Source organism: Lacerta agilis, chromosome 3, assembly GCF_009819535.1.
Source record: "Lacerta agilis isolate rLacAgi1 chromosome 3, rLacAgi1.pri, whole genome shotgun sequence".
Lineage (NCBI taxonomy): Eukaryota > Metazoa > Chordata > Lepidosauria > Squamata > Lacertidae > Lacerta > Lacerta agilis.
This window is the reverse complement of record NC_046314.1, coordinates 73,209,125-73,224,402: the sequence shown is the minus strand read 5'-3', so window position 1 is coordinate 73,224,402 and position 15,278 is coordinate 73,209,125. Positions and strand designations below refer to the sequence as shown.

Sequence of the window (15,278 nt, the reverse complement as noted above, 5' to 3'; positions counted from 1 at the left end):
TACGATCTAAGACAAGTGGAAAGTTTTCAGTATTCTGCTTTTATCATTCTGAAGTGTAGGAACATGTTTATGCACAAGCTGTATTTAAAATTAATCAAGGAGGCTGGAATACATTGAAGTAAAAGAGAAGGAGAATTAGAGGTTAAAGACCTAATACTAGAAATCAGGAATTTCTTTTGAGGAAAGCATGCTGCTATGTAAACATGTTGGAATAGCAGAATTAGCATCTAGCTTCAAAATATTTAATTTTACATTATCATATGCTTGAAGATTTCACATTTATCTTTTAAACAATGCTAGCAGTTGGCTTTTTGAATTGATTCTCTCTCTTTTTGTCCAACTTGCTATTCAATTGACAGCCGGGGGAGGTGGAGGAGACTATTTCTCCACATAAAAAGAATTTTTGCTCTCCTCTAATAAAGTGGGTCAGTTCCTATAGCCTTTCTGCATATATTTGAAATAATTTCCTGCCCGGTTACTGCCGGTTATTTATTCCCCCAGTGCCTATACATTCGCTTTTCAATTCATTCCTTAAAAAAATATCTTTAAAGAATAAGTCTGCTGCTGTCTTTGAGTGTGTGTGTGTGTTTTGAGTTCCATTTTTATGCCCATTCTTAAAAGGCTCTGTGCTTATCAGGCTCTGCACAAAAAAAACCTGTCCTTGGTTTGTATCCATCACTCTGTCTTGTTTCTGTGCACTAAGTAGGGCCTATTTTCCACATTTACTTGCTAATTTGAATATGCAACTGAGAGTGTGGCACCCATGAATTTTAAATAGGTAGAGTAATTGTGCTTGTTCTATTGTGGCCTCTTTACCTCCTAATTTTACTGTTGCTCTTTCCATTCATTTATTGTGCACACTTGAAATACAGTCTCATCATCCCCATTGTTTGCGATCCATCAAAGTCCCAGGGGCACGTAAGACTGAAGGGGTCACATAACTGCAATAAGATATTAGAGAATATCACTTTGTTCTCCTTAGATGGCTTGTCTCTCACCTTTTGTAGCATTTAAATAACTTCTGGCTTCTCGTGTTATTAAAACAAGCAACATCTTTTTCTTTTCTTTTCTTTTCTTTTTACAGAGCATTATATACTTTACTGCAAGCTCCCCCAAAATCCTACATTGGCTAAGAGATGAGTCATTCCAAAAAACACTGCAGCCTTTCTCCAAGTGGCATTACATAGAGCGGGACCTTGCAATGTTCAATATTAACATTGACGATGACTATATCCCTTGCCTTCAAGGAATCACCAGGGCAAGTTTCTGCAGTGTTTACTTGGACTGGATTCAGTTCTGTGCTGCGAAAAGAATGGAGGTACATGTTGGTCTAAAGCTGCTGATTTAATCGGGGTGGGGTGGGTTCTCTCCTTTACTTGCATTCTCGCTAGGAACAGATGTTCCAAATCAAAACAAGGAAGTTTATTGGAGCGGAAGCCATCAGCAATACATTGTGGTAAACATGGCACTCGTTTTCCAGGAAGATAAGAGGCTCTTGGGCTGACTCCAAAGAGCCCCTTCACTGAATTGGTTGTAAGAACTGGGGAGCAAAACGGAGGAGAAACATGATGGTAACACTTGAGTGTCGGGGTTTGGGTGCTGGAGCTCCTCGTGCACGGCCTTGGATTGGTTATGCACGAGGTACCAGTTGCGGGGAAAGTGGCCAGCGTTCCGCGTGCTTTTGAGCACGGTCGCCGGCCAGGCCTCACAGTCTGAAGGATGATGAGTAAGCCAATTGACGACTCCGATGAAGTGTGAGTTTCTAATTGCCTTCTTTAATGAACAGTTGCCTCGTGAAATAAAATATATACCCTGACTCTGAATAGACGGACCAATTTACAGAAAATAAAATTTTTACTTTACTCCCCCCTTTAACCCCAAAGGAAGACAGACACCGGTTGTATCTTTAGTGGCTTCGGCAGAACCCGCATAGGCTCGTCCCCTAAGCTAAGTTCTCCTAAGCTTAAAGACCCTGCGCGCCCAATCTTCCGCGAGGCTAACTAAATAAACTAAAACCGAAATATCTTCCGCAATTCTAGCCCTAGGCTAAACCTAAAGAAAACCTAACTAAGGCTAAACCGAATGATCTTCCGCGATCTAACTCTAACTAAAGAAAAACCCATCCAACCCGTCCAGCCCGCTCCTAGCCCCTTAAACTAAACTTGACTTCAACTAAAACCCAACTAAAAGAACATAAGAAGAACGTGCGGTCTCGTGCTACTCCTCCTGCCTAAACGGGGTGCCTCTGCCTTTTATTAGGGAACAAACGTGACATCATCATTAGTACTTTAACCAATAAAATCACTGTTGCTGCCCTCCAAAAGGGCGGGAAGCAAGTTTAACGCTCATTAACAACTTTGAACATGACCGGATCTACAAAATAAAGGCGGATTAATCTTGTAAGTGAATCACACTATTCATTCATGCTTTCACTTTCACTTTTGCGCGCAATTATACCAAAAGTAGACCTTGAAAAACCCATAAAATAACCAATTAATTATGAATCCATGGCGGATCCGTGAAACGTATTCCGACATATCATCTTTCTTTTTTTGTTTTAAATTAAATTAATTTTGATTTAGTTATATAAAAAAAAATTAGAGATATCATAAGCATTTATCTTGACACAAACATTACCATTTGCTTCGATATAAACCTCGACATGAAAAGGCAAAGCGTCAACAGTGCTGACAGTGTCCACATCAAGACTGTGATATAAACACCAGCAAAACTATCAACATCCACCCCCTTCATAGGAGGAAATACTTGTACAATAATGTAGCAATAAAGTCATGAAAATAACAAACCACTAGCCGAACATAAAAAATGATCGATCCGATACACTGTAAACCTTCTAGGCATATATAAATACTTCAATATGTAGTATAACACAACAAATCACCTCATAAGCATGTATACTTTCGCGTGCAGCGTAAAACAACAAATTACTCCCCAAACACAAGAGAGGACCTGATACAGGTCCAAAATTAAAAATAACGGATAACGACTGCCCAAACATAAGAGAGGTCCCGATCCGGGACCCAAAATTAAAGTATAACTAGAGCTGGGGCTACATGGCCTACCCAGACCCCTCCCCCATTTTTTTTAAATTTTTTATTTGGAAACTAAGGAAAATGGATAAGGAAACATAAAAGGGTTGTGGCTCTGAGGCTACAGAATCGAGGGAACTTTAGATTCTGGACTTACCACAGCGACCACAGGTAACGGGGAACTAGGGTCCGATTCCAGAGAGGGGATTTAAGCCACCTATGTACAAGTGGTTTTCGCCACAAGAGGGGATTTAAGCTACCTACATAAAGGTGTCCCAGCCAGGATGAGGATTTAAACCATCTACGCAAGGGTTTCCAGCGAAACGAGATGGGAATTAAACCAACTACATAAAGGTCTCCCATGAACAGCAGGAAACAGAGTGAAGGGAAAAGCTGGGAACCTGGTTTACTGCCAAAGGTAGCATATAGAGGGGTATTCTTCAAAGAAAATAGGGGTACCAAAAGGGTAGGACGCCACCAGACTTGACACATATATCTTGAACAAATCCGAGAATGACCAATTCTTTGACCAAAGGAAATATTTCAAATAAGGCATATAAGTGTTACCACATTTTGAACTACAACTTTTGCAAGCACAACGTGGAGATTTAGGATTATTGAAATAAAACATATATGTATAAATATGTCTATGACTAGAACTGCACAAAGACGATGCTTTGACCTTACATAAACATTTCCATATCATCAAAGTTGTGACGCTCTAAATGGAAACCATTTCAGAAAAGCTTTGCATATATAAACATCCATATCATTAATTACCAAGCTATATGGAAAACACATGTAATATGCGAGGCGGATATTTCAAGAAGCATACAAAGGTAAATATGCAATTTTTACAAGTACAAGACAGGTTTAGAACTGCAAAATGGTGTTGGAGAGGAGGATGAAGACGATGAATGAGTTGCCGGTCGTCTTCTTCTCCGACTACACATGACCATGTAGAAGAAATAGTCCTGGAACTCAGGAAAAGTTCATGGAGCTCAGGAAAGTACTGAAACATCGAGTTCTGAAGAAACAACGATACCTGTAGAAGAAAGGAGGTTAAGCAAGCAAATCAAGGTGATCTGCTAGTGAATGCAGGTATGGGAATAACTGGAACAAATCTAGGCAGCCAGGAACCAAGGGGCTGCCCAGAGGCAAACAAAAGGCCTAGGCAGTAGGAGGGTAAGGCAAACTGCCCAGAACTCAACTGGTGCTGTTAGTTGAGCACTTTTGAAGAATTGCTGCATTTGACAGGAAGTTGAGAAGTTAGCGAATAGCTAACAACCAGAGTTAGACATCACGGCTTGTGATGAAAAGGGAGTATCGAATTTCACGCAAAGTTTGTCCAGCGTGTTTCTTGAGTGAAGAATGGAGTTGAGCACACAAACAGGTGTGGGAAATAGGGGTTCTTTCCGCAGAAGTAGGGACAGTCCTCCGCTGAGAAGATTAAGCAACAAGGGGTTGTCGTTGAAGATGCAGGCTGGCAAGTACCACGCAGGGTTACATGACTTGATCTTCAGGTGAAGAGTTCCTTGCGGAAGACAGTACTTCTGAGCACAAGGAGGAACTGCCTGAAGAGCCTGTAGTAGAGTTCTTGGTTGATGCAGGAAAAGATACTCCAGAAGAATACCTGGGGAGATGCGGAGCATATTTGCAACCAGGTAGAGAGCAACAGAAAGCAGGTGAAAAGGGTTTGCGGTTTTGGTTGGAAACAGGTATGCTGCAAGAAGTGATGGCAGCAATCTGTAGGCACGGTGAGTACCATTCAAAACCAGCCAACAGAATGCCCATGCAAAAGACAGCACGGAACATAGCAAGGAGCGTCCCATGGTTGACGATTGGATCACTGAGACAAAGGAAAGTTTCAACGGCGTGAGAGTGCTTGAAGATGCTGCTGAACAGAACTTGTAGACAGGAGAATTCACCTTACCAAGCAGTGAAATTCTCCAGGAGAACTTTGCAATAGGTTTTCTGCAAGGGACAGTTTGAAGACTATCAAGGGAACACTCTAAAGTCAATGACTGTGGAGCTTTATCCATGAGGTACTGAGGGAGAGTAAAGAGTTGCATGTGATTCTGGTGTAGCAGCTCTTTGATTAGGGCCTCTGCTGCAGCGAGCTTTTCTGACGTCAGCGCCCATTGGTCGACCCATACAGGGGGTCCTTCCTTCCATGTGAGTGGAAGAGCATGTACTGGCGCTGATGCAAAGGCCCACATCAAAAATGTGTATGGACAACAGTTCTTGCTTTAGACAATAAGTCTCTACCCCAAAGGGTGATAGGCACATCCATAACAAGTGGACGGAGCTGCACCATGGAGCCTGAGTCTGACTGGAAGGTAATCGGATGCACACTCTGGTGGGCGGGTTCGAAACCTCCGACTCCGAGGACTTCCTGGGTGACAGTCGTTGCCCACTGGTCAGGCCAATCCTTTCTGGCGATCACTGTGACATCTGCGCCTGTATCAAGAAGACCCTTGATCTTTCGTCCACCCATTTCTAAGACGAGATGAGGGCGTTCTTCTGTAATCTTGATTAGCGCCATTGCTGTCTGAGGAGGCAAAGAGTCTACAGGAGCTGTAGGCGTAGAAGTAAGCAAATAGAGTCTGGCAATTTCCAAACCTTTTGTTAGGACACAAGGAACAGTTGAAAATCCTGGAATCAGCAACTGCGATGAATCTGTGATTCGAACTAGGCCTGCAGTCAGTGTGACTGTGGCAGGGAGGCGATCCATCCTAGGCAGGATAAGGCAAATTGAGGTGTCTGGGAATGGACCACGAATGGATGTTGGCAATTGCTGAGCAAACCATGGATTTGAAAAGTAACAGTCCTCTGTTAAGAAGAGTGGTATACCTGGGACAGAAGATTCTTCTTGTTCTTCGTTGGCAGTGTTTGAAGATATCTTTTTGGCTTCGGGTTTTTTGCACTGCTGAAGTTGGCAACTCTGAAGCTGCTTGGCGTTGAGTTGGCAAACTTGAGGTTCCTCTGTTGGTAAAAGTTGCTGATGCTGTTGAACCTGCTGGCATTCAGTCAGTTGTGCATCAAACTGGCAGGATGGAACTTCTTCTTTGACACGAGGCAGTAGAAGTTGTTGTTCCTGATAGTTGTTTGGTTGTGGCGGGCTGAGCTTAAAAGCTGGAGGTGACACAAAGGTGTGGACATTGTTAACTGGAGTGATGCTTAAGCTTCCACAAGAGGGAGCTGGCCCACCCACTTGCATTCTTTGGCCACATGGAAAGTGATCATCAGCTGGGTTGCAACTTGAACACTGCTGTTTCATCAAGGGCAAATGTCCTTCAATGACAGATTGACCTTGATTTGAAGATGAATAAAGCTCAGGAGTTGCGAGATTGATCTCAGTAGGATGTCTTCTCAACGTTGAAGGCAATTCTGCGATCAGAGGCTTGACTGTGATTGCTTGCTGTGAAGCAGGATCAACATCAGCAGGAACTGAAGGGCGGTCAGCAGAAGGTGAACTGAATGCTGTGTTCTCTACTGGAACCCTTTGAATAGGTAAGGCAGATGATGAAACCTCTGGAACCTGAATGCTTGATGAGGTCACATCTTTTCTCTGGACATCTGAAGAGTAGATATCTCTCTGGATCACTCTTTTTTCCTGATGACCTGGATAAGGAGTAGCGTTGTTCACCTTTCTGGGATGGTTGACCTTCATGATGTTCTTGAACTTGCACCCTATTGTTTTACCGGGGCCGGGGCGCGGCCCGCAGAACCGTTTCCCTGAACTGGAGATGAGGTAGGTGATGTGTTTTGTGGATTCAAGCGACAATCATTCGCCCAATGAAATCCTTTCTGACAGATGGGACATCTCTCTGGCGGCTTGGCAGAAGGCCTTGGCGTTGTTGTGCACTGCGACCGGAAATGCCCATCGCCTCCACACCCATAGCACTTCTTGACTGGCGTAGAGCTGTCTTGACGTGGCATCTGTACCGCAGCTGCCAAGAGCTGTGCTTTGTAGGAGTGGGTACCGACATTCTGGCAGACGCGTAGCATCTCGGTCAATGTGGCATCTGGACGAGCTGCAACTGCTGTTAGGGCATTCTTGCAGTCATCATTGGCATTTTCAAAGGCAAGTTGTTTTGTCAGCATGTTTCTGGCATGACGATCTTCTATCTGGCGTTCCACTGCAACAATCAGGCGATCCACGAAGTCCCCATAAGGTTCTTTTGGACCTTGCCTAACTGCAGCGAATCCTGATACTGAGCTAGCATCTGTGCGATTGGGTAGTCTGCGCCAAGCTTTGACTACAATGTCTGCTATGGTGACAAGTGCAGCATCAGGTATGGCTAGCTGTTGATTGAGATTGGAGTAATGTCCTGATCCTGTGAGCATATCTTCTGTGGCAAGTGGCGTTGCACGTCTGGCTGCTACTTCTTTCCACTCTTGCAGGCACAGAAGAGCATCTGTAGGCGACAGGAAGGTGCGAAGAATCAACTTCCAATCAGATGGCAGAAGTCTACTAGTGGACAGTCCTTCAAGTAAACTTCTAGTATAAGGAGCTTGAAGTCCATTTTCGCGTATGGCTTTTCGCAGTTCACGTAGTGTTTCAAAAGGAATGGCTTGATATCTTGCAGGTTGTCCTCCATTAGCACGAATCACTGGAAAGATGTGCATTGGATCAGCACTAAAGTCTATTTGTCCCAAAGCTGCTTCCAAAGCTTGGGTTCTGCAGATGGGCTGCATTGCTGTTGGATCTGTAGGTGGCATCAGTGAGTTTAAATCTTCTTGATGCTTTCCAAATGATGAGCCACTAGATGGTGCTAAAGAGTCTTTGACATCTGGATGCCTTGAAGATGGCTGACTATGAAGACAAGATGGCTGACTTGAAGTTGGATGAAGACAAGATGGCTGACTTGAAGTTGGAGCATAAGGTTGTTGGCTCTGTACTGCAAGTCCTGGCATCTGGATCATCATTGTTTGGCTTTGCTCTTGTCTTGGAATCTGCATTGGCATTGGAGGTGCTGAAGGGTTGGTAAATTGCTGTTGTGCTGCTTGCATTGAAGCTTGGATTGCTGTTGATTGGAAATCAGCTTGCTGCAAAACTGGAGCTGCTGGCTTGAGCGCGGCCTGCAGGGCAGCAGGGTTTGCTGGCAAAAAGGCTGCTTGCTGCTGCTGCTGCTGGATCGCTGGCAAAAGCGCGGCTTGCGATGAAGGAAGCGGGACCGTTGCTTGGAGCGAGGTCCGCGGCTGCTGCTGACTTGAAATCGCTGGCTGGTAAAAGGCCTGCGATGACTGCTGAGCGACTGGCGGTGGGGCAGTCCGCGGCGGGGCTTGAAAGGCCGACGGCGTCTGCTGCACCGGCACAGGCGGCAATGAATCTGGCAATGACAAATTGGACAAGGGCGAGTGCGTGTACGACAACGGGGCCTGAACTGGCTGCTGCGAGGGGGCCGAAAATGGCACAACCGCAAGCGGCAGCACAGGGGCACTATTAAAAGCAGTATTTCCTAAATTCACTGTTCCATTAAGCAAAACATTTCTTGGAGCGATTTGTTGAAAGCAGTTTCTTACTTTGCTCCATACTAATTGTACAGGAATTCCGATTTTCGGGTTGGCCATAAATTCTAACCCGATCCTTTCCCATGAGGCTAAATCTTTCGTTCCCTCCTTAGGGACCCAGGGACAAATTTCCCCAATGGTTTTAACTAAAAGCTCTACTTCTGATTCAGAGACAGGGTGACCATTTCTTTTCAAAAGGTACAATAAATCTTCACAAAATTTTACTTGAGCAGTTGAGAGTGAGGAGCCCATTTTTTTAAACACTTTTCAAAAACTTTTCCTCCCCCACCCGTAGGCTTCTACTAGGGGACACCGGTTCTACCCGTAGGCTTTAACCGAAAAACCTGGCACCCGTAGGCTTTAGCCAGAAAACCTCCACCCCCACCCGTGGGCTTCTACTAGGGGCTACCGGCCCTACCCGTAGGCTTTGACCGAAAAACCTGGCACCCGTAGGCTTTAGCCAGAAAACCTTTCCCTCCCACCCGTAGGCTTTTTCGGGAGACACCGGCCCTACCCGTAGGCTTTGACCGAAAACCCTGGCACCCGTAGGCTTTTGCCAGACCCTGGCACCCGTAGGCTTTTGCCAGAACCCTTCCCACCCGTAGGCTTTAGGGAAGACCTTACTCTGCCCGTAGGCTTACACTAAACTCCTTGCCGCTCTACCCGGGGACCCCTTGGGGCAAAATATACGCGCGCGACTTCTATTTACACTACTTTGGGCAAGCGGTGGATTCGCGCTACTGCAGCGAAATCCTGGATAAACCGGGCCGTTATACCTCACCTCTCAATGTCTGTTTCCGAGCCACTTCCGATATGTTGCCTTTAACCGGAGTCTTCGTGGAAGCGATTTTTGACTACGCTTTGCCTCAGAGAGGGCACCACTTGTCGGGGTTTGGGTGCTGGAGCTCCTCGTGCACGGCCTTGGATTGGTTATGCACGAGGTACCAGTTGCGGGGAAAGTGGCCAGCGTTCCGCGTGCTTTTGAGCACGGTCGCCGGCCAGGCCTCACAGTCTGAAGGATGATGAGTAAGCCAATTGACGACTCCGATGAAGTGTGAGTTTCTAATTGCCTTCTTTAATGAACAGTTGCCTCGTGAAATAAAATATATACCCTGACTCTGAATAGACGGACCAATTTACAGAAAATAAAATTTTTACTTTACTCCCCCCTTTAACCCCAAAGGAAGACAGACACCGGTTGTATCTTTAGTGGCTTCGGCAGAACCCGCATAGGCTCGTCCCCTAAGCTAAGTTCTCCTAAGCTTAAAGACCCTGCGCGCCCAATCTTCCGCGAGGCTAACTAAATAAACTAAAACCGAAATATCTTCCGCAATTCTAGCCCTAGGCTAAACCTAAAGAAAACCTAACTAAGGCTAAACCGAATGATCTTCCGCGATCTAACTCTAACTAAAGAAAAACCCATCCAACCCGTCCAGCCCGCTCCTAGCCCCTTAAACTAAACTTGACTTCAACTAAAACCCAACTAAAAGAACATAAGAAGAACGTGCGGTCTCGTGCTACTCCTCCTGCCTAAACGGGGTGCCTCTGCCTTTTATTAGGGAACAAACGTGACATCATCATTAGTACTTTAACCAATAAAATCACTGTTGCTGCCCTCCAAAAGGGCGGGAAGCAAGTTTAACGCTCATTAACAACTTTGAACATGACCGGATCTACAAAATAAAGGCGGATTAATCTTGTAAGTGAATCACACTATTCATTCATGCTTTCACTTTCACTTTTGCGCGCAATTATACCAAAAGTAGACCTTGAAAAACCCATAAAATAACCAATTAATTATGAATCCATGGCGGATCCGTGAAACGTATTCCGACACTTGAGAAAGCAGAAAGTGTTGGGAATGGAGAGAGAGTATGTATCTTGTTAGCTACTGGGTATGACCTGCTGTGGAACTGATCTAGTGCCCCTTACACTGATATGTTATGAAATTAAAGGACTTTAGTCACAAAGACAACAGTGATACTTTTTCTGCATATTTGCATCAAAGCACAATGGGTTGTTGCACCGGCAATGTTGTGTCCCCCCCTTTAGGATTAACTGAAAACTTGTAACTATTTACTATTTTTCAGCCAATTGAGTGTGATGAAGATTCTCCTCTGGTAACTCTTTCCTTTGCCCTGTGCATTTTGGGTAGGCGAGCACTAGGAACAGCATCGCACAATATGGCCATCAGGTAATTTTATACCAATGCCATGGAAATTATGGATGTAATAGTTTGCTGGTTTTTCATTTATCATTAAATTATGTAGGGGTAGTGGAAGAAAGAAAAAAACACGAGAGATAGGTGTAAAATCATTTCTAAAAGAAATGGTTACAGTTACAAATGGCAGCATTTGTTAGTTAGTTGTACCTAATGAAATACAAAACTTATTGGTTATCTTGAGAGTTAATTTCACCAGTGAAACTAAAATAGCCAGATGAATTGGCAGAATTGGAAAGAGATTATGTCTTTGCTTTGGTGATTTACAGTATAAATATTGCTTGTTTACCTGAAAAGTATATCCCACAGTGCTCAATGGAGCTTTTCGCCTAATAATAAGTGTGTATAAGAGTGTAGCACTAAAAGATTCCCCCCCCCCGTTGCACATTTGAGACCATTCCCCACTTTTGTTGTTCCAAGAAGACATGGTTCGCAATATGGTTGTGGTATTTTTAATGAAAAATAGATAACTGGTTAAGTCATACTTTGGACTCACCAAATGATCTAGTGTGCATTTGAAACACCCAAGTTTCCATCCACTATAAAAGAGAGAGAAGTGACGGGCATTTTATACACCTCCTTTTAATGTTTCTGCATGGGGTGGGGTGGGGTGGGGGACAGGATCCTTTAATTTAAACCTCTCTTCAACAAACATGTTGAAGTAGCAGAACCTCTTGGCTGCCATGGGTTAATTCACACATTGCCTTGACATGATCTGGGGTGCAATGGAACATGACGTGCACAGTGCAATGATATTCAGAACCGCCACACCTTCCCTGAAGCTGAATTCTTCAGGAGAAGTCATGTGCTTTAAATTTGGGGTAACTGTGGATGTGACATGACAGGAAATGCAGCTGATTTTTCCCTCTTGGCTATTGGGGAAGAGGAGGGGGAGCACATGAGTCAAAGGTTGACTAGGGTTTATTTGTGCTCATGCACATTAATTAAAGCCCAATCTAAGCTGCCAATTATTCCTTTGTAGCCCTGCCCTACATGCACGGCACTAGGTGGCCGTGGCTTCCCCACATGGCCTTCTGAGCCAAATAGGGAGGCTTGGCAGGCCAAATTTAGCCTATGGGCCAGAGGTTCCCCACCCCTGCAATAAGCCATGGTTTCTCAGGAGATGTGGATGCAGCCAATACAGTAATGCCATTTTGATACCTCTGCCATGCCTCTGCTTCACATGTGTGTGGATGGGATCTGGGAACTTGCACAAGGTGGAGGGTCTCATCTGTACCTTATCACATTGGCATCAGGGCTATGTATAAACCCATGACTCACGGCTAGGCCGTATGCCAAGAAGAGAATGGTGTTATTATGTACAGTAAAGTTATGTAGGATTTAGCAAACAACAAATAAGACCGGGCCTTTTATGTAGCTTGTTTCATGTTGATGCTATATTCATTTAAAAGCCATTACCATTTACAAGGCAAAATGCATGTTTAGAGAGGAACGCTGAGCTGTATGCTACTACATACTAAGTGAAGTTTACATTATATATGTAAGCTGGCAATTTGCATTCATTTACACATGAATTACCTTTAATCAATTAATCGGAAGATTTTAATGGTAAACCATGGAGGTAAATATTATCATGCAATGTATGTAAATAACATTTCTGTTACCTGTCACTGTGAACCTCAGTAGAAGCCAAACATTATCTTTCAAATTATGCAGTACAGTTGCTAATTAAGAAGCACAGCATAGCTATAGAAAGCATACTAGACAGTCTCTTATATGACCAAGCTATACAATCTAGATCCATTCTTTTTATGGCGCAATTAATGGAGGCAGTTGTGATCAATGGTATGGGGGAGGGGAACCCATGAAAAACCACATGTTTTGAAGAGGATCTGTTTTACTGGATCCAATTTCTGTGTCCTATTCTCTCTTTCTTTTGACTCATGTATCACCCCCTTTTTCTTCCCATTGACCACTTCATTTTCCTTCTCCCACTTTCCTGGATTGACCCTCTTTCCATCTTACCTCTCTGTCGCTCCTCTTTCTGTTCAGTTGCTCAGATGCCAATCTGAGGAACCCTGAAAAGGAAGTGGGAAGGAGTTCTGCTCTTCCTACTTCAGCTCTGTGTAGCTCTTAAAAGGGGGAAAGGTAGCCACCCTCACCACTTTATGATAAAGGGGGCAGTTAGTGGGGGGGCGGGCTAAGCTCAGAGACTTTCTGGGCACCGTTGCCCCATGGGCATCACATTGGAGACCCCAGCTTAAATTGGTGCATAATGCAGTGTCTAGAATGCTTGTGGAGCTCAGTGGTTGGCTCATATTACATCTACTCTTCGCCAATTACATTGGCTGCCTGTTTTCCCCAGGCCCAATTTAAGGCATTAAACTTAAATGGTTTGGGACCAGGCTATCTGAAGGACCACCTGAACTCTGGTCCAGAGGTGAGAGCTTTCAGGTTAGTTAGTATAAGGGACACACCCTTTCCTGTGGCGGCAACTCCATATCTGTGAAATAGCCCTCTGCAGGGAAATGTATATGGCCTCTTTTTTTCACCTTTTATTTCATTCCTGTCTGTATTTAGTTAATTTTTAGGGCTGGGGTTTTTATAATGGTTTTGTTTGCTACTGCTATTTTTAATGTTATTTTTATTTTATCGTGCTTTAATCATTTGGATTTTTAGTGTATTGTGAAAGTTACATGATTATGTTGTAAAGCACCTTGTGAGGATAAATATCCTGAGAAGAAGATTAAAAACCCATTAAATAAAATAAAATAAATTGGGCAACAGGACAGAAAAAGAAGAAGGGCCCTGAGGGAGGTTTTGAGATTAAGAAAGCTAGGAAAATTTCAATATAACCTTATTAAAGTCTTCCCAAGAATGCATGTTAAACTGAGGAAATGTAATAGATTTGAACTAATAGATCTGCCATACATAGAAAAGAGAAATTTAGACAGTTTCGAGTAACAGCTTCGGTACATTCATAAAATTTGCATATTTTATTTCATCTCTGCTTTCATAACCTGATCTCATCATATGGCACTGAAAGACATATAAAATATTTAAAATAATGGAGCTGTGTAATTGTCTCCTACTATTTTGCTCCTAATGTGAACCTACTTTGCTGTTAAGAAGTTCAAGTTGCTGAACTGGCTGTTTGCATTTAGGCAGACTGAGCCCTCGATGCATTTCTATAATAAGCTGAATTATTCCTGGTAATTGTGGATGTGGGTCCAACAAAAGCTCTCACCCAGAGCTCTATTGTTGCAGCCGATGTCTTGTGACACTGTTACCATAGCTGTTAATGTTATTAGTGAGATGATATTAAAATGCACGTTCCTTAGTAATAAATCCAAATCCCACTTTATAAAAAACCTAGCAAATAAGCTGTTGCCTTCTCTGCTATCAGTAGTACATTTTCTTCTGGTCCTAGTACATCTGCAGATGGGCATAATATTTTAAGGGACTTTGGATGCCCATGTTTCAACCACCACTCGGAACAATTGCCGGCTCACCCTCCTCCCCAAGCTCAGTGGTGGGAGCACTGGCAGGGAAAATAGAAACATTCTGGGTTCAAATCAGAAGCCAGGATGGCTTTCATAATTCTGGGACTGTTCCTGGAAAATTGGGGCGCTTAGAGGGTATGCACAGTGCTGTCATGTGACTTCCATAGGAAAACAGGAAGCAGGCTGTTATGTATTGAGGCTTATACTGAGTCAGGCGATTGGTCCCTGTAGCTTAGTATTGTCTGCTCTGACTGGCTGATTTCCGTCAGGAGCTTTTTCCGCCATTCCTGGAGACACCTGGGACCTGCAGGCAAAACAAATGCTTAGCCCCTGAACTATGGCCCTTCCTGACTTCCACAAACATTAAAGTTGTGTGAACACTCTCTTTGTTACTATGTGCTTATGATTTCTGTTTGACACTCAAAAGCTTTGCCTGTGCCCAATATATGTGAGCTTTGCCATTCATGGTCAGTGCTGAAACAGAGCAGTCTTTCAAGAAGCTTTCCTCCTCCTGCTGTTTGTCAGTTTTAATAGTATGCTAGCAGAAACCAAAAACAGCAGCGTTGTATTGAAGCTCTGTAAGAACAGAGAGTTTAAGAAAGTGCCCAGTCAAACCTCAGTTTCATACAGCACTGCTACTTTTGGTCTACACACATTTTTTCTACTCCTGAAAATAATTAAAAATGCTCCGCTATGTGAGCAGTTCACATTTAATTTAATTGTAAAAAAAAAAAGGAAAGAGGAAGAAAATTCTGAATGGTAATATATAAAAAAAGAACTTCTAACATCCTCTCCAAGGACGCAATCAAAAATACGCTCTTGTAAAAATGGTAAAACCATGTCAGGTAGATGAAGCAACATCCTGTGGGGTTGAAACCAATGCTCCAAGGTCTAGTTCTGGTTTCCTGAAAAGCATAACCTAGTTTCCTGGAAAACATGCTTCAAGGCAACTGCATAAGTAGTTTTTACTTTTTTTAAGAATAACAAACTCATGCAAACATCTGTTCTTTGAGTCTGAGGGGGATT

At 43.6% G+C, this 15,278-nt stretch overlaps 1 protein-coding gene across 2 annotated transcripts in view; it reads left to right on the top strand.

Annotated features, from left to right (window-relative positions):
* Positions 1–15,278, top strand: part of PCNX2 (pecanex 2) — a 123,158-nt gene that overhangs the window by 94,260 nt on the left and 13,620 nt on the right. For both annotated transcript variants that reach the window (XM_033144290.1, XM_033144288.1), the window contains exons 27-28: positions 1,085–1,318; positions 10,658–10,761. In XM_033144290.1, coding sequence (XP_033000181.1) covers positions 1,085–1,318; positions 10,658–10,761 — 338 coding nt within the window. The remainder of the gene's footprint in view (positions 1–1,084; positions 1,319–10,657; positions 10,762–15,278) is intronic.